Here is an 18,225-nt window from a genome sequence, read left to right as displayed (position 1 = left end):
GTACTGTGGATTGAACTTGGGTCCTTGCACTAGCGAGGCAGGCGGTGGAACCACTAAGCTAACTCCCTAGCCCTAGGGTTACTATTTCTAAGGTATAGCCAGGGATATAGCTCAGAGGCACCATGCCTGCTTTGCAAGAGCAAGGTCCTGAGTTCAATCTCCGGTACCCTCCCCCAAAATTCTAATGTATAGAATCATTAATGAGAAAAAGAGAAAAGCTATCATAAACAGCCTATTGAAAAATGAAATACTAAAGTGGCACAATTAGAAAACTTTTAATATTCTTAATTTTCAAAGGCTAAATTAAATGACAGTGAACCTCACTTAAAATTATGTTGTTTCTGTAATCCTCCATTAGACTTGTGAACTTTTTATTAGCATGTACTTATAATATGTAATTACATTCATCTTGAGGATGGCACTATTCGTAACCTTTTGCTTGGTTGTAGCTAGTAGGTTCCATTCTAGTGCCACAGCATTTCCAATGATGAATGACTGACTGACATTAGTGTCTTTCAGTTTCAGGAATTGGAGACAGATTTTTTAAAAAGGCTCATTAAATATTGAGGAACCGGTCCATATACATATTACACCCTAACTATTTTACTTCCCCTTCCCCTCGCTGCCCACGTCTCCGCCTATCCCCAGATCCTCTTCCCACAGTTGGAAGCTTGTGTTTGTTGTTCACCGTAGTATCCTGCAGTAGTGCTGCACTTAAAAGTATACTATAGAAGGAATAGCAAGATTGCCAGTAAGATCGTAATGTAGGTTAACACATCCTCTCATATACTGTGTAGATGTTTCAACTGCTACATCATTCAGGTTAGAATGGGTTTTGCTGTGGTAACACAGACCTCAAAACCCCTGTGACTTAAAGCACCAAGACTTATCCTTAAGCTGTGTAATGCTCAGGGCTATGGTTGTCTCACATTTAAGACCTAAGCTGATGAAACAGGCACTGTCTAGAATGCAGCAGTCACCATGTGGAAGGTAAAAAAGTTCAAGGGCAATGCTATCAAATGCAGTAGCCACGAGCTGCAGATCAGAATCCAGCAGGGCAAACATTAAATCCTGCAGTGCCATGTCCAGCATCTGGGGCAATCTGCAGCAAGATGTGAACTCCTAGGGGCTTGGGCGGCCCCACCCCTACGGCACTGCTAGTGATAGGAGCCCTCGTGGCTTCCCTCTTGGGCCAGCTCTGCTCCCTCCTTGCAACTTTCCTCAGACCATGATCCACGTCCCTAACTTCTCCAACCCTCTGGGGTCCCCACTGCACTTGAGCTGGATACACTGCTCTCTCACTGCCTTCTGAAGTCTGGGTCGAAGTCCTCCCTGACCTCCAACACTTGCATTCTGCATGTGCCTAAAACCAGCACCACATGGAAGATGCCAGGTTCTCCCACCAGGCCTCCTTCCCTCATGGGTGTAGGGCTTGAATACCTGGATTGCTGAACGCTATGAACCCAATCCAGAGGAACAAGTTCTCTAGGCCACTGCCATTCTGGAACATGTCCTGAAGGAAGTTCTCTTCTCAAAGCAAAGTCTTTCGCCTTTGCACTTCAGCTGCTGTACTCCTGCTGCTTCTTGTGATGCCCTTGGGTCACCTTTTTTCTGTTATTGTCTTATGAAATACTAGGCTTTTTTTTTTTTTTTTTTGGTGCAGGGGATCAAACTCGGGTCCTTGAGCTTGTGAGGCAAATCCCTGGACCTAATACTAGGCTCTTTATTGCTGATCTTTTCAGCAACCATATTCTCCTCTGTTCCATCTTTGTAGGCCATAACTTTACTGGAGCTTTCTTTTTGGCCAAATTAAAAAAAACAAAACAAAAAAACTTTTAAAATCATTTTTCTGAGCCATGTTTTCCTGATTCTCAACATAGATGTGGCTAAAAACTCCTAACAGTAGTCATGCCACAGCCTCAACATTAGGCTGCCTTGAAATTTCCTCCAGATTAATTAGTCATGGTTAATTTCACTTTCTCACAATATCTTTGGATATGAGCAGAATACAGGCAAATTTTCTGCTGATGCACAACACATGTTCTGGAGTCTAGCAGCCAATGGAGTCCTCCCCAACTGAAACTTCTTGAACCTGGTGTTTTTCAGCCTCTTTACTCTCAGAATTCTGGTCTTCTGAGCTCTACCAGAGACTTCTGTCACCTTGGCTTACAGCATTCCTGGGCTTATCTGGCATTTCCAAACTCTTCCCATAAGCTAGTTCCAAAGGTTTATGAACCACACAGATGGGTAGTGTCAACAGCAACAACTCTACTTCTCTGGTACCAAAATCGGTCTTAGTTTCCTTTTTCCTTGCTGGGACAAAATACCTGATACCCTTGGACTGGGGATTTAGCTCAGTGGTTCCGCTGCCTGCCTTGAAAGCCAAGTTTGATCCCTGGTACAAAATTTAAAAAAACCAACAACAAAAAAAGCCTGACTTTGTTCTCACTTTATCTTCAGACAGAGCATACTCACTTACTACATATACTTCAAAATACTGAGTGAATGAATGAGTGCTTCCTGGCTTCTGGAGTCTCAATTTTCCTTCTCTTAGTCCTCTTTTGTTCTTCACATAGTTTTCTTGTAAATATTTTGAGACTCTCAAATGCAGAATGTTTCTTTAGTTCTGAACAGAAGTTCAATTCATTAAATTGGATCTTAAGTTTTTTTCTTCTGGTGTTTGAATTATATTCATTTTGTTTTCACTATCTTTATAAAGAAATGTGATTATATACTGAATTTTACATGTTTTAGTATAATATACTTTTAACATTGCCTAATGGATGTCCTCTTTGTAAGGGCCTTAATTTATCCTAATTATAGAAGTAAAGCAGTTTACAAAATGATGAAATTGAGGTCCAGAGGTGAAGCAATCCACTCAGGGTCACACAATTTGCACGTGTCTTTGAGTTCAGGCAAGGCCTTCTGTAGTCTTGACTTCCACTCTCCATATTCATGCCACTTTCTAAGAGAATTGCTGTTTACTTCCATCTTTGCCAACTGACTGGCTATTTTAATATTTACCAGTCTGCTGGGGGGTGGCAAGCCTTACTAATGAAGTCAAATGCATTGTTATATTAACTTATTAATTCCCTGCTCAAATCATTTGCCCGTTTTTCTTTGAGTTGCTTGGTATTCTTCCCTTTTTTTGAGACAGGTTCATTGTGTAGTCCAGACTGGCCTTGAACTCACTATGGAGCTGAGGCTGGCCTGGAACTGGCAGTGATCTTCCCACCTCAGCTTCCTGAGTTCATGCATCAACTTGCTTGGCTGCCTTTCTTCTTAATCATTTCTACTGCCTGCTTGTTCTCACGACAATTTCACTTGTTTCAGTGACTGATCCTGAGGCCTGTTACATTGGTACTGAGCCATGGAAACCCAAGGAAGCTTTGCAGGAAAATGGAATTATTACTGACAAGGCAGACATATTTGCCTTTGGCCTTACTCTGTGGGAAATGATGACTTTATCTATTCCACACATTAATCTTAATCTTACAGATGATGATGATGATGATGAAGGTATGAATTCCAATTTTATTTTTAATGTTTTCGTGGTGCTAGACATTAAACTCCTAGGCAAGTGCTCTACCACTGAGCTATACCCCGAGCCCAGGGGAATGAATACAAATTTTTAAAACATAAATTCCAATCTCATGACACTAACATAAGCTTATATATCTTTCCATTGTTGAAATGTTAAGAGTATTTGACTTAGTGGGGTCGTCTGTAAGATACGGAATATATCAATACCATGACACTAATTTGGTTAGATTTAATCCCATGAGTCATACATTGAGAATTGAGAAATTGAGGAGATCTAGAAGAACAAATTAAAACTACCCTTACCTGAGGAAAAAAGGTTGGAGAACTATTATAGGAAAGGGTAGTGGTCAATAACCTATAAATCCAAGACTAATGTACTCAGTGGTAAGATGATGGGAGGCCATCCAGGAGGTATAGAAAGGTACTAGGTGGAAAATTGTTGAAGCAGAGCTTTTCCATGAGCTTAATTGATTTTCTCTGTTTAATTTCTAATACCTTTGAGTAGATAAAACTTTTGATGAAAGTGACTTTGATGATGAAGCATACTATGCAGCTCTGGGAACCAGGCCCCCTGTTAATATGGAAGAACTGGATGAATCGTACCAGAGGGTACTTGAACTCTTCTCTGTGTGCACTAATGAAGACCCTAAAGCTCGCCCTTCTGCCACACACATTGTTGAAGCTTTGGAATTAGATGGCCAGTGATCATGTTTTTGATGACCTCAGTGTATAATGGTCTGTTTTCTTGGATGTTTATATGTTACTATGCTGATCTGCAGTTATTACCCTCTGGAAGTGGCCTATTTTAGGTCCTATTTAGGTCCTTGTTAATTTTGAATAGCTTATTTTATTTTATTTTATGTTTTTGGTACCTGGGATTGAACTCAGGACCTTGTGCTTGCGAGGCAGGCACGGTGCCACTGAGCTAAATCCCCAGCTTGAATAGCTAACATAAGGGCATTTTTTTGTGTTCTTATGATGATAAGCACTTGGTATTATCCTGGATTTTCTGCAAAGTTCAAGAGTAGGTAGTTAGATGTTCCACAGACTTTTAAAACACTAGCAATAAAATGCTGTAATCTGTTCTCACATTAATTTGATTTGAGTGACCATTCTATTAATGATCTCTTGTAATTGTCTATTTTAGTGGATCTATTAAAATTAACACTTTATACCCTGCAAAGTAAATCTACATTTGCTTATATTTTAAAATATCTAAACTTTTGCTGGCATTATATGCTTATTAAATGGTCACCTGAACCGAAGAATATGACTCAAGCGTAGCTATGTGGGTATTTCTAGACTGTTAAGTTACAGCTCGTCCTGCTGTCTTGTATTGATGTTTAATTTATTAAGTGTATTCCTTTAACTTTTGTTTACTAATATGTATACTAAGTATTTGAAAATGTGGTGTAAAAATAACTCAGATAATAAAGAATAAAGTATAGCTTTAGTACCAAAAGGTGTGTCAGCATTGTCTTTATACTTTAATTGATTTGAGTGTTATTGTTAAATTTCTTCAGTGAATGTGAATAGGTTTCTTTCCCTCTCTTGGCCTTATTTTGTTAATCTGTAAAATAAGGTTGGTTTGGATTAGTAGTTTCTATGACCCATAGCCCTCTAGAAATTTTTAAATGATTGAATTATAATTGTGAATCTAGGTGGTATACCCAACTGGCTACAGATAAAATTTCTCAGAAGTACTATCACAAGAGAGTTCTTTAGAAAATCAGGAACCATTGCACTCTGAGCTTTAAAAATCTCACTACAGAGTTCTTTTTAGTATTAGATTATACCAAGCAATAGTGCAAAGATAGGTAATTAGCATATCTTCCATCAAAATATTTTATTAGTGAAAGTAAATTGAAAGTTGACTTAATTTGCAGAATATATGTAATTTTGCATCCTGATAGTCAATAGTCTTAGACCCTCCCTTCAACTTACATATTGGATCATTCTTAGTAGGTTTGCCAAATCAGCAAAGCAGCTTCTTTTGGCCCATTCTCCTAGAACATTGGTGGCGAACCTATGGCACATGTGCCATAGCCGGGACACAGAGCTCTTTCTTTTGGTACCCCAGTCAAGCTACTCCAGCAGCCAGGTACCGGATAACAGTTACCACACCCTACTTCCTGTTACCGACTTTTTGTTTTTGGTGCTGGGGATCCAACTCTGGACCTTGCACTTGTGAGGCAGGCAACGGCACCACTGAGCTAAATCCCCCACCCTGTTACCAACATTTTTTTATGTAACAATTAGTATATCTGCCATGATCCGTGAATTTTCCTCATATTTACTTATTTCTCACTTAATGTACATTTTCTGTTTCAGGACATCACATTACCTTTAGGAGTCACACCCCCCCTTATCTGTGATAAAGTCTGTCAGATTGTCATTGTTTCTGCTGACACTGACAGTTGCAAGGTGTACTAGTCAGTACTTTATGGAATACCGCAAATGGGATTTGTCTGATGCTTATCCCTATACACGTTGGGAGGAAGGCAGGTAAGCTGCCCTTCACATTATATACCATCAAGCCCCAATATGACAACACTACAGATGTTGACTTTGATCACCTGGCAGAATTTTTCTGCAGATTTATCCCCTATTTATTCATTCATTGCTGTTTTATTGCTGAACTCATCCCAGGATCAGCCATTGGGAACTCTTTCAGTTGGCTTCTATGTCCCTTTGATGGGGCCTCCGTTATTGTGGATTTCCTTTTTAAACACCTTTCAACTTTCTGACATTTCAAGGTATGTAGGCTCATCTTGTACATTCACTGCCCCAATTCCACTATGAAACATTTGTCCACGAGCTCCAGTTTTTTTTGGAGAAGGGTATTAGAAGCCAAGATCTGGCTGCTAGTTGTGCTCGTTAATGTTGGGATGTCATGGCTACATGGGCCTCAAAGGCACTTCTAGTATGTTGTATTTTGATCAAAAAGATAAAAATCAAAGGGGGGGGTGGGAAAAGAGGCGAGATGTATTATGTACAGATGCAAATTCCCTAGGATGAGTGTTATGTATGCCTAAAATTTACCAATAAATGTTTTGCTATTAAAAAACCCAAAAGATAGAATCAGCTGGGTGTGGTGGTGCACGCCTGTAATCCCAGCACTCAGGAGGTTGAGGCCAGCCTGGACTACATGAGATTGTCTCAAAAAAAAAAGATAAATCCCACCAAACCACCACCAACATCGGATGCAAATCATAGAAATAGAAAGATATTTGCAATGCTTGTCTAAGACATACTTAAAGTGAATCAAGTTGCAAAATAACTTTGAATATATAAATTAATCTGGAAAAAAAAATTTTTTTTTTTTGGTACTGAGGATCAAACTCAGGACCTTGCACTTGCAAGGTAGGTACGGTGCCACTGAGATAAATCCCCAGCCCAATCTGAAGTGATGTTTATAACCATTCCCAGGGAAAAATTACAGGAAAGCTGCTTCTTTTGGCAATCACTATTTCTGTATTATATGAAAAAAATTTTTTTCCACAAAACATTTGTGATTTAAGATAATTTATAAATAAATCAGCCATTCAGTTGCATTAGAGAACAAAGTGTTAAGAATTTTAATCGATTCATCACAAAAGCATTGACTGAACAAAATAATGTTAATAAAAAAAAATTTTTTTTTTTTTTTTTTGGTTTTTTGAGACAGGGTCTCACTATGTAGTTGAGACTGACCCGGAACTCACTGTGTAGCCCAGGCTGTTCTCAAACTCAGCGATTCTCCTGCCTCGGCCTCCTGAGTGCTGGGATTACAGGCATGCGCCACCATGCCCGGCTAAAAATTTTTAAATAAAAGAATTTTTAAAACAGCAGTGCAGAAAATAGCATTAAAATGTTTGCATAATTACATTCATTTTAACACTCCCACATTCCTTTTAGAACACCAGCTTTCAGAACCACATCAACTTATAGGCAAACAAAGGCTACATCTGAACAGATCAGACAGAGCAAGACAACTTGGAAAGCTTACGTCCTTAAAGTCTTATTGCCAGAGGATGATTTTAAATGACTTCAAACAATATGAATTACATTTTGTTTTTCAAAGTATCCAAGAATTATCCACAGCAATACATGTACAGTGTTTACGGGCCATCATAATCCTCTGTGGTCCATCAGCTTAGACATATTTATTAATCTTGGTCTGTTCCCATACATTTTTCAAAGACTTTTGCCAGACATCTCAAAACAAGTGAGGTGTATTTTAAACAAGCAAAAAAAACCTCAAACATGAAACCAAATAAGTCATTCAATCCAACTAAGCATTTGTTTTTACTAGTTACAAGTTCCCTAAATATAAGCAGCATTATCCTTATTTTCATATAGTAAAAACTAATGAAATAACAATAGTGCAGTAAGTATAGTTTCAGTTAAATCTGATAGTTTTGTTTGTATGTGATTGACTGGCTTTTCGAAGAGATTAACACATTGGGCCAGGGATTTAGCTGAGTGGTTCCAACTGCCTGCCAGTATAAGGACCTGAGTTTGATTCCCAATACCAAAAGAAAAGATTAACACATTAAACTATAGAATAATTTGTTTTACACAAATGGATATGGCGTATGTCACTCAGTCCTTACCATCTTTTATTACTAATTAGAAATTCAAAATAGTTTCTAAAAATACATACATACATATAGATTTTTTGCGGGGTGGGTACTAGGAATCCAACTCAGGTCCTTGTGCTTACAAGGCAGGTAGCAAACCACTGAGCTAAATCTCTGGCCCTGTCTCTAAATATATTGAATTGAACTTCTATAGATAACTCATGTAAAGTGAGAACTCTGTGTAGAAAATTCAGAAATTATCTTTAAAAACTGGACATGAAATGATTTGCCTGGGTTTGGATTTGTTGTTCTGCTTCTGACAAGGTGAGATAATCCTGGTCTAAAATCAAACTGCTTTATACAAGACAAGTGGTGATATTTCTATAGAAACCAGCTTGCTTTGTCAATTTTCTTATACAGAAAGCAGAAATTTTCCAATTACGGCTATGAAGTTCCATAATTATAGAGTAACAGTGCTATCAGTATCCAAAGATTTGCCTTTCAACAAACATCCCCAACTTTCAAAATTATAAGGAACATAACTATAGGGATGTGTTTCAGTATTTGTTATCTCGATATTAATTTGTTTATACTGTATAAGGAGTTATCTGAACTTATCCACATAGTAACTGTTTTATAGTTGAAGTTGGCATTAATTATTAAAATTGTACACAAGGAAATTAGGCGTGTTGCAGTACTTGGTTGCAAATAACTTGCCATCTGGTGTAGGGTCAGAAAATGCTATTTCATTTGTGCTGAGGAAACAGCCAAACATGAAGCAATTCCTAGAAAAAGAGGAAAAGATGTTTTAACAATGGAACCAACTTAAAATTCTGATTAAACATGACTACAATCTAAGTAGTCTTTATTAAATCAATGTCAAACATAATTGACTTCAATTAGAAGTTACAATATAAGCTTCTAATATACTTACTATCATTGAACACAGAATTTATTGTTACTTAATACAGTAAAAAATACTGCTTAGTTTTCATTCTTTACAAGTATATCAGCTATAAAAATAAAACAAGAGCTGTGTATTTCAGCTCTTTATTGACTCATACTGTGTTTTCAAAACCCCATCCGAACCTCAGCTGCTTCTTAGGCAGAACTAGGAACAGTACTGTGCTGCTATAAGGGCTCCAACGGGCATCGTCCCTACAGAGAGCTCAGTATGAGGCTCCTCACATACAGGTTACTATGGTTATGTTACCTGTATCTTCAACTCAGATGTATGAGAAAAGATGTTTCAAAGGAGTATTTTATCTCTTCTTTCAGGATGACTTACTTTATCATTATGGCTTATAGACAACCTACTGCCTTACTGAGTATGACACGCATACCAGCAACATTCAGCATCACCCAAGAGCTTACCAAATTGCACATTCTCAGGTCCCATTCCACATCAGCTGAGTCACTTTTTTTTTGGCTGTGCTGGAGATTGACCCCAGGACCTTGTGCGTGCTAGGCAAGCACTCTATCCCTGACTTTTTCTATTTCACCAGACTTTTTCTATTTTTCTTTCTTTTTGGTACTGGGGATTGAACTCGGGTTCTTGCGCTTGTGCGACAGGTGGCGAAATCACTGAGCTAAATCCCCAGACCCTATTTTTCATTGTGAGACACAGTCTCACTGAGTTGCCCAGGTTGGCCTCAAATTTAGGGACCTCCCACCTCAGCTTCCCAGATAACTGGGATTACAGGCCTGTATCACTACACCTGGCCACAAGCTACATTTTAACACCCCTAGGTGATCCATATGGGCATTTAAATTTGAAAAACCGGCTTACTGCCTGGTAAAGCTGGGTTTAGTACTGGTATTCCTCACATCAAATTACTCTATATTTCATCTCAATATAAAATATAGGTTGTAATGCTGGGCATGGTGGCACACACCTGTAATCCCAGCACTTGGGAGGCTGAGGCAGGAGGACTGCTGTGAGTTCGAGACCAGCCTGGGCTACATAGTGAGTTCCAGGTCAGTCTCAACTACATAGTGAGACCCTGTCTCAAAAAACCAAAAAAATAAAAATAAACAAATACATACATACATACAGCACAGACACTAATTCTCCTTATGGAGCCCTTTTTAAGTACGTGGTTGACTAGAATTATGGCTCAAAACTAGATCCCATAGCAGTCTGGTATTCATTCTCTAAAAGTGACTAGAATTCAAAAGGCTCGAGTAGTGCTTCTCACTGTGGTCACTGGTTTGTAATCTAGGGATGTGTTCTGTGTAGAAGCTAAGAGGATATGTTTTAGAACTTTGCCTTATAATTTAAATTAGCTAAATTAACAATCATCCTTGTTGGCCACATTATACAAGGCTACTTTGAAATGTATGCACAGAACTTTAAAATAGAGAATCAGGGCTGGGGATTAGTTTAGTGATTCCAGCACCTGCCTCGCAAGCACAAGGACCTGAATTCAATCCCAGTACCAAAAAAAAAAAAAAAATTTTTAGACCCTTATTAGATAAAAGATTTACAAATATTTTCTCCCCTTCTGTGGGGTTGTCTTACTCACTTTTCCATACCTTATTAAACCTATATTTTGTATCAATTACATTCATTGAAATTCAATTTTCAATGGTTTGAATCTAATAAAAATCTGGTCTTAGATTTTCTATCATCATCATCACCATCATCTTGGTGTTGATAGGGACGGAACTTGGCCTTGTGCCTGCTAGGCAAGACCTGAGACATGTCAGCCCAATTTCCCTCTTTGTTGTTGCCCCCCCCCGACACTTTTTCCCCTAATCATACAGAGCAGTGATGACAAACCTTTTAGAGTTTTCAATGACACAAACAGTCTGCTAGGGCATGGATGCCATAGGTTTGCCACCACAGGAATAGGGCACTGACCCCAGGAAGCACTGAGTATGTCCTGGCCGTTTTCATTTTTACTTTGAGACAAGGTGTAGCTCTGTTGTTCAGGCTGGACTTGAACTGCTGACCCTTTTGCCTCGGCCTCCCAAGTAGCTGAGATTATATGTGCACCACCATTTCATTTTTCTAGTAATCCATTTCTACTTTATATTTTATTTTAATAAAAGTGTTGGTCTGTAACAAGTTAAACTAGACCTTTACCACAAAAGCGTTGGCCTGGAATGCTTCATATTTGGCATTTTTCAAGTACCAATGCCTGACTTTGACAGTACTTATACAGTGCCATCTTACCAACATCCTTCCCTTCAGCTCATGATTGAGAGAGGTTCTGGAAAAGCCAAGAGCGCAAGGTTCAAGGTCTAGACCCATTTTATTTTCTTACCGGAGAGAATCTACCAGTCGTCTTGCAATGCGCTTTCTTCTCTTGAGTTTGAAAACCCAGATTCTACTTATCCCACAGACTGCAGGTTCTGGCACATCTGAACATTGCCAGGCTCTAGAATATTCCTTAGAGCCTGAGGATTCTGGACCAGTTGCCTCAGACAGGACACGGAAGGCCTGCAATGATACAAAGAAGCTGCTATAGGTAAAAACAGATGAGTTCACGTTTATGTTTTGTAATTCCTTATACTAAACCTTAGTACCTAAAGTTAATCTTATGACCACCCAAAATATTAAAATTCTTTAACATTAATCACACAATACTTATAAAATACCAGCAATATGGAAATATCCCATCATAGTAAACTCCATACATTATAAAAATTTGATGAAAAACTATAAAAAAATCAAACTTTTAAATTTCCCTTATTATCTCCATCTTGCAATACATATATGTAAACCCAAAAAATTAATTCAATGCCAAAGATTTTTACTCATAATTATGATACGTTTGATACCTAATTCTTATTTTTTTTCTGGTACTAGGGATTTCTCACAAGACAATATCCCCAGTCATTTGTTAATTTTTTATTTTGAGATGGAGGTCTCACTAAGTTGCCCACGTTGGGCTAGAACTTGGAATCTTCCTCCCTCAGCCACTAGGAGTATTGGGAAAGTAGGTATGCCACCATGAGCAGCTTTTTGATACTTATTTCTTTTTTAAAACTTTTCATTTTCAGGGCCGGGGATTTAGCTCAGTGGTTCCACTGCCTGCCTCGCAAGCGCAAGGTCCTGAGTTCAATCCCCAGTACCAAAAAACAAAACAAAACAAAACTTTTTAATTTTCAAATAGTTATAGATGCACAAAATGAAAAAAACAATAGAGTCATATATCCTTCACCTTGTTTTTCCCATCTTTTGTAACCATACAATAACTAAACCCAGAAATTGATATTGGCACATGTGCATACAGTTCCATGACATTTCATCATAGGAGTCTGTACTCATTCAGCCACCTCCACAATCAGTGTACAGAACTACTATATCCCACAAAGTTCTTCCTCTCACTACCTCTTTAGTCACATCCACCCGCCCTCATGGGCCGCAATAATCCCTGGCAACTACTAATCTGTTCTCCATCTATACAATTTTGTTATTCTGAGAATATCAGAGATGTAGATTCCTAAGGCATGTGACTTTTGATTGTTTTTTTTTTTCACTCACCACAATATCAAGATCCATCCATATTGTTACAGATATCTATAACTGCTAAGTAAAACACATCATATGGGTGCATACAATTTGTTTAACCATTCACCTACTAAAGGTTGATTTGTTTTCAGGTTGTGGCTATTAGAAATAAAGCTGCTATAAACATTTACATACATAGGCTTGGTGTGAACACATTTTCATTTCTCTGTAATAAATGCCCAGGAATATGACTGCTGCTGGGTCATAAAGTATAAACATATGTTCAGATTTTTTGGAAACTGCCAAATTTTTTCCAGACTGGCTATGATATTTCATATTTCTACTACAATGTGTGAGAGATCTAGTTTTCCTGCATCTTTGCCAGTATTTGATCTTGTCTTTATTTTTTATTGTACCTGTTCTGATAGAAGTGAATGTAATTAAATTTTAGCTACCATAAAAAAAAAAACTTGACTTTAGAACTGAGAATGGGTAGATGATGTATCAGTTAGTTGACTACATTTGCCTGTTACCACTACATAAGTAGTGTAACTCTTTAAGATCAAAGAAAGAGGGCTGGGGATTTAGCTTAGTGGCACCACACCTTCCTCACAAGTGCAAGCTTGTGAGAATTTGATCCCTGGTACCAAAACAAAAAGCCAAAGAAAGAAAAGAAAGGCCTTCTTAATAGAAAATATAGAAGAGGTGAATGGTGTCCTCTAAGACATAAAATATATGGGGGCATAAAAGTGCAGAGCTTTTGTATGTCATTCAAGTTGTCATTGGCTTAGAAAAACTTAAGATATTTTGGGGAGCTTCATGCACAAAACTCTATCCTAATCGTACAAAAGAGAGGAACCAAAGCACACTCTTACAGATCACTGATCACAAAGGAAAACAGCAGAGGGGAAGAAAGAAACAAAAGGTTCAGAAAACAATTAACAAAATGTCCTAATTATGTACCAAATTATTTTATATGTAGATGATCGGAATTTGCCAGTCAAAAGACAGTGGCTGAATGAATGAAAAAAACAAAACAAAACAATAAACAAGACTCAACTATAGGCTGTCTACTTTCAAACTCATTTTACAAGGCCAGGTTAACCTGGTACTAAGCCTAGCCAAGGACATTACACAAAACTGGAATTACATGCCAGTATCCCTGATGAACACAGATGCAAAAATCATGAACAAAATAGGAACACATCACATTTAACAGCATATTAAAAGGACCATTCACTATAATCAAGTGGAATTCATCCCTGGGATACAAGAATGGTTCAATATACACAGAGCAATAAATGTGATGTGTAACATTAAAAGAATGGCAAAAAAATACAGAAAGAACACAATTTAATAGCAAGAAAATAACCCAATTAGAAAAAGGGACAAGGACCTAAAGAGACATTCCTCAAAAGAAGACAAATGGCCAACAAGTCTATGAAGAAATACTCCACATTATAACCATGAGGGAAATGCAATTTAAAACCACAATGAAACAGCACCTTACACCTGTTAGAGTGGTTATTATAAAAAAAGACAAAAGACATCAGATGCTAGCAAACACGTGGAGAAAAGGAAAAGCTTATGCTGGTAGGAATGTAGATTAGTAGAACCATTATAGAAAATAAGATGGAGGCCTCTCAACAAATTAAAGAACTACCATATGATCCAGCAGCTCCACTTCTAGGTACAGATCCAAAGGAAATAAAAAACTTCAAAGAGCTATTTGCCTTCTTGGGTTCACTGCTGCCTCACACACGACAGCCAAGACACGGAATCAGTGTACGTGTTCATTAGTGAATGAATGGAGAAAGGAACTGTGGTGTGCATGTATACAGTGGAACACACTAGGCATAAAAGATGAAATCCTGTCGCTTGTGACAACACGGACAAACCCACAGAACAGTACACTGAGCAAAATCAACCAGGCACAGAAAGACAGATACTGCATGATCTCACTTAAGTGTAAAAAGTTGAACTTAGAGAAGATGACCACGGACGGAGGTAAGGAGAGAATGTCGGTAAAAGAGTACATTTCACGTAGGATAAGTTCTGGAGATCTATGGTACAGTTAAATGAATATGTGAATACTGCATGCTAATCGGACTGATTGAGTAATTTCAGAATGTATACATATATCAAAACATCAAGCTGTACACCATAGCATATGTAATTTTCACTTGTCAATGACACCTTAATAAAGCTGGGAGAGAAAGAAAAACTAAAGTGAGCACTTACTGCTAGTGATACAAACTATGCTTTTCTAATAACAGAGACTATGTTTTCCAGAACATTGCTAATTAGTATCTAGATTCTAATTAGGGGATAAGTAGTGACTTTATCTAAATAAACAGATTAGGGTCTACAGATTTGCTTATGTAAAATTGTATTTTATAGTCTAGGTACAGAAATGACTACCTGGGCCGGGGATTTAGCTCAGTGGCTCTGTGCCTGCCTTGCAAGTGCAAGGTCCTCAGTTTGATCCCTAGTACGGCAAAAAAAAAAAAAAAAAAAAAAAAAAAAAAAAAAAAAAAGGACTACCTGTACGTGAAATGATGACATGAAAGTAAGACTGACTTACCCGGCTTATAAAAGCAAAAAATCAAATATAATGTAATAAATGACTTCATTATCCACATGGTTAGAGATTTGAATAGAAAAAAAAAAATCATGAATGGTACCAGTCACAAATGTCTGACACTTCTTCCAACTACTTTATTTTGCTCACAAATTATGCTAATAAGAATTATATAACATACCTGTCTGATGGGCTCTGCAATTAAACACCCAACTACTTTCTTATCATCAGAAACAAAGAGAAAAGTTTTGGTTTTCTCTGGACACCTGGGTATAACTTGCTGGAAGCCCAATTCATAATCAACAAGTTCTTGGACATCTGTTACCTAATGTTAAAAAACCAAACGTGAATTTGTTTCAAAAACAATGTATACAAACAATATAAATTTGCTTGTATGAAATGTGTGATTATCATCATTTTAGCTACTTTTATCTATTTTCTAAATTTACCATCCACAAAGGCATTCCACTATTGATGCATGTATCTGGTTCTTCAGAGATAGGGCTGTAAGAACTTATTTTAAAGGGTACTTTTAGCAGAAGTTCAGGTTTTTAGCACAATCCAGATCTTCCTGGGTAAGATAATCAGTAGGAAGTGCTAAAACAATCATTTTAGCTTTATTTACTCTTCGCATTATCCAAATATTCAACCCAAGAAATATAGGTAACATCAACATAAGAAACAGATGAGGGCCCATTAATTTCTGAACACTGAAAAGCTTTTTATTTCTTTTTTTAAGCAGGGTCTCAGTGTGTAGTTCAGGCTGGTCTCGAACTCAAGGTAATCAATCCTCCTGCCTCAGCCTCCTGAGTGCTGGGATTACAGGCATATGCCATAATGGCCTGCTGAAAAACTCAGTTTTTAGCTTTTACAAGGGGAAGACACAGGTAAAAGTGAAGCTGTAGTGCCTTATGTGGCTCCCCTATTCTCCAAAGGACACTTCTTTTTCTGGGAATTCTAAGTTTGATCTTGTATGCACTGTTACGCAAATGATTCGTGAGCGCGCACCAAAATGGCTTGTCTACCAGCAAAGTGGTTTAATCTTTGATACAGGTTGATTTCTGGGGGTGAGGGAAGAACAAAGATGAAAAAGATGAAGCTCCACACCTTTCTCATAGCGTAACTTGGATCACGTGGCAGGACCAACAGGATCTTTCCATCCCAAAACTCTGCTACTACTCGTTCTCTTTTCCAGCCCTGCCAAATGAAAAAAAGAGCCTTGATTTGTGAAGAGGAAAAAGCCAAAAAAACACATTGAATAATTTGATCTGGGGAGGACAAAAGATCAAACGATATAAAAAAATGAAGCCCAATTAAAATACAGTAAAACCAATAAAAGATGCTTAAAACAAATGCCCTCGATGGGCTGACACCCTATTTGAAGGCATGTGCATATGTTTTCTATTATAAACAAAGCATAGTCAAGTAAGAGCCCTCCATAAGATCACAGAGAAAGAAATACTGAATTACTCAGGGTGGGCAGTAGGCTCAGTGTCTGGGAAGGTTTAATGAAAGAGTCCACTAGGCACAGCATAGTGGCTCCCACCTGGAATCCCAGCTGCTCAGTAAACTGATACAGGAGGATCCCAATAGCACAGAGACAGACTGGCTGTGTGGAACAGTGTCCACTAACAAACCACCCAGACTTGGGAACACAGCATACATTAAAGGAGGCACTGACAATCAGTAGGGAACACGAGCCAGTTAAACAGTAATGCTCGACACTTAGTAAACCTTAGGAAAAAACACAAAGATACACTTCCCCAGGGAGTAACATGCCTCAAAACTCCTTGTGGATTAAAGATCTAAATATAAAATTTATAGCTAAAAAAGTATTTTAAGAAAATACACCAAGAACTGTTTATTGGGAATGACATTCTTGACTTAACCTCAAAAGTCACAAATTAACTAAAAAGTTTTAATTTGGGACCAGGGATTTAGCTCAGTGATGCCACCCACCTGCCTTGCAAGCACAAGGTCCAGAGTTCAATCCCCGTACCAAAAAAAAATTCTTTTTTAAAATTTTATGTGTGCCAGCATATACCATAAAAAGGTTAAAAATCACTGAGTGTGGTGGTGAATCCCAGCACTCAGGAGGCTGAGGCAGTAGTATCACTGCGAGTTCAACGCCAGCCTGGGCTATGTAGTGAGACCCTGTCTCCAAAAAGAAGTTAAAATTCAAGTAATAGTATTTTCTTGTATATGCAGGATATACAAATACAGATAAAACTGTTTATGTTGGCTGCAAACAGAGAAGAACTAGAAAGGGAAGAAATACCTTTCATTGGGTATACTTCTGTACCTTGAATATTGAAGCACAAATTATTACTATAACAAAAACATAAGTAAATTTGAATCTTAAAAGAAACACTTGTCACATAGAAGTTATGAAATAAAGGTTAAACACACAACAGATTCCCATAAATTAAAAAAAGCAACTCAATATAGACAATAATCACACCTCATCAAAGAAATTTACTTTGTTCCAAAGGCAGGCGCTTAAACCTCAAGGGGGAATGTGCCACACAGTAAGCAGGGCAGGGGCCAGAATGCAAAGGGCTCTATTGACCACAATAAGGACGTTTATTCTTAGTGCAATAGGAGACTGTTAAAGTTGGAGCACAGAACGACACTTTATTTATATTTTAGAAAATAATTCTCTGGCTGATATATGGACTGAGGTCAGATTAGGGGGCACCTGACTGCTGGTGGGTACCTTCTCTTTTTAAAGTACACAGGATCATACTAAACCTGTTGTAAGAAGTACTCTAATGGCACTCACTGTGGAACCCCAGGAAGGAAGCTGTTTTAATAAATCAAGCTGAAAAATATTGTAAAGGCATAAACTATGGTAATAAAAATAAAAGAAAACGATATGTTTGAGCAGAAGGTACAATCATCAAGGCCAATGACAGGATGTGTGAGGACTAAAATAGTGCTTGACAAAGAGCAGAGAAGGGGCCTGGAGAGGTTGTAGAAAGGCTATTTTTTCTAAACTTATCCCAAAAGAAAGTACAGTAAGGAGAAGGGGATCTCCACAAGTCTGAGGGCTTTCTTTTCTTTTTTTTTTTTTTTTTTCT

The 18,225-nt window shown here is 37.9% G+C and overlaps 2 protein-coding genes and 1 non-coding gene across 5 annotated transcripts in view; 2 read left to right on the top strand and 1 right to left on the bottom strand.

Moving 5' to 3' along the window:
• Positions 1–4,443, top strand: part of Pbk (PDZ binding kinase) — a 19,744-nt gene extending 15,301 nt beyond the window's left edge. For both annotated transcript variants that reach the window (XM_010623290.3, XM_010623280.3), the window contains exons 8-9: positions 3,334–3,519; positions 4,049–4,443. In XM_010623290.3, the coding sequence (XP_010621592.1) occupies positions 3,334–3,519; positions 4,049–4,248 (386 nt within the window). In that variant the 3' untranslated portion in view covers positions 4,249–4,443. The remainder of the gene's footprint in view (positions 1–3,333; positions 3,520–4,048) is intronic.
• Positions 417–540, top strand: LOC117286827. The gene has a single exon (XR_004517926.1). It is a non-coding gene; the product is annotated as a small nucleolar RNA SNORA54 (small nucleolar RNA).
• A 2,947-nt stretch (positions 4,444–7,390) lies between the features above and the next one.
• Esco2 (establishment of sister chromatid cohesion N-acetyltransferase 2) overlaps positions 7,391–18,225 on the bottom strand; it is a 24,775-nt gene continuing 13,940 nt past the window's right edge. For both annotated transcript variants that reach the window (XM_010623323.2, XM_010623313.2), the window contains exons 8-11: positions 16,253–16,342; positions 15,327–15,470; positions 11,375–11,550; positions 7,391–8,890 (exon numbers count right to left, since the gene is read on the bottom strand). In XM_010623323.2, coding sequence (XP_010621625.1) covers positions 8,758–8,890; positions 11,375–11,550; positions 15,327–15,470; positions 16,253–16,342 — 543 coding nt within the window. In that variant the 3' untranslated portion in view covers positions 7,391–8,757. The remainder of the gene's footprint in view (positions 8,891–11,374; positions 11,551–15,326; positions 15,471–16,252; positions 16,343–18,225) is intronic.

Source organism: Fukomys damarensis, unplaced genomic scaffold, assembly GCF_012274545.1.
Source record: "Fukomys damarensis isolate Sample0158 unplaced genomic scaffold, DMR_v1.0_HiC HiC_scaffold_18, whole genome shotgun sequence".
NCBI classification, from domain to species: Eukaryota; Metazoa; Chordata; class Mammalia; order Rodentia; family Bathyergidae; genus Fukomys; species Fukomys damarensis.
This window is presented reverse-complemented; position numbering and strand designations above follow the sequence as displayed.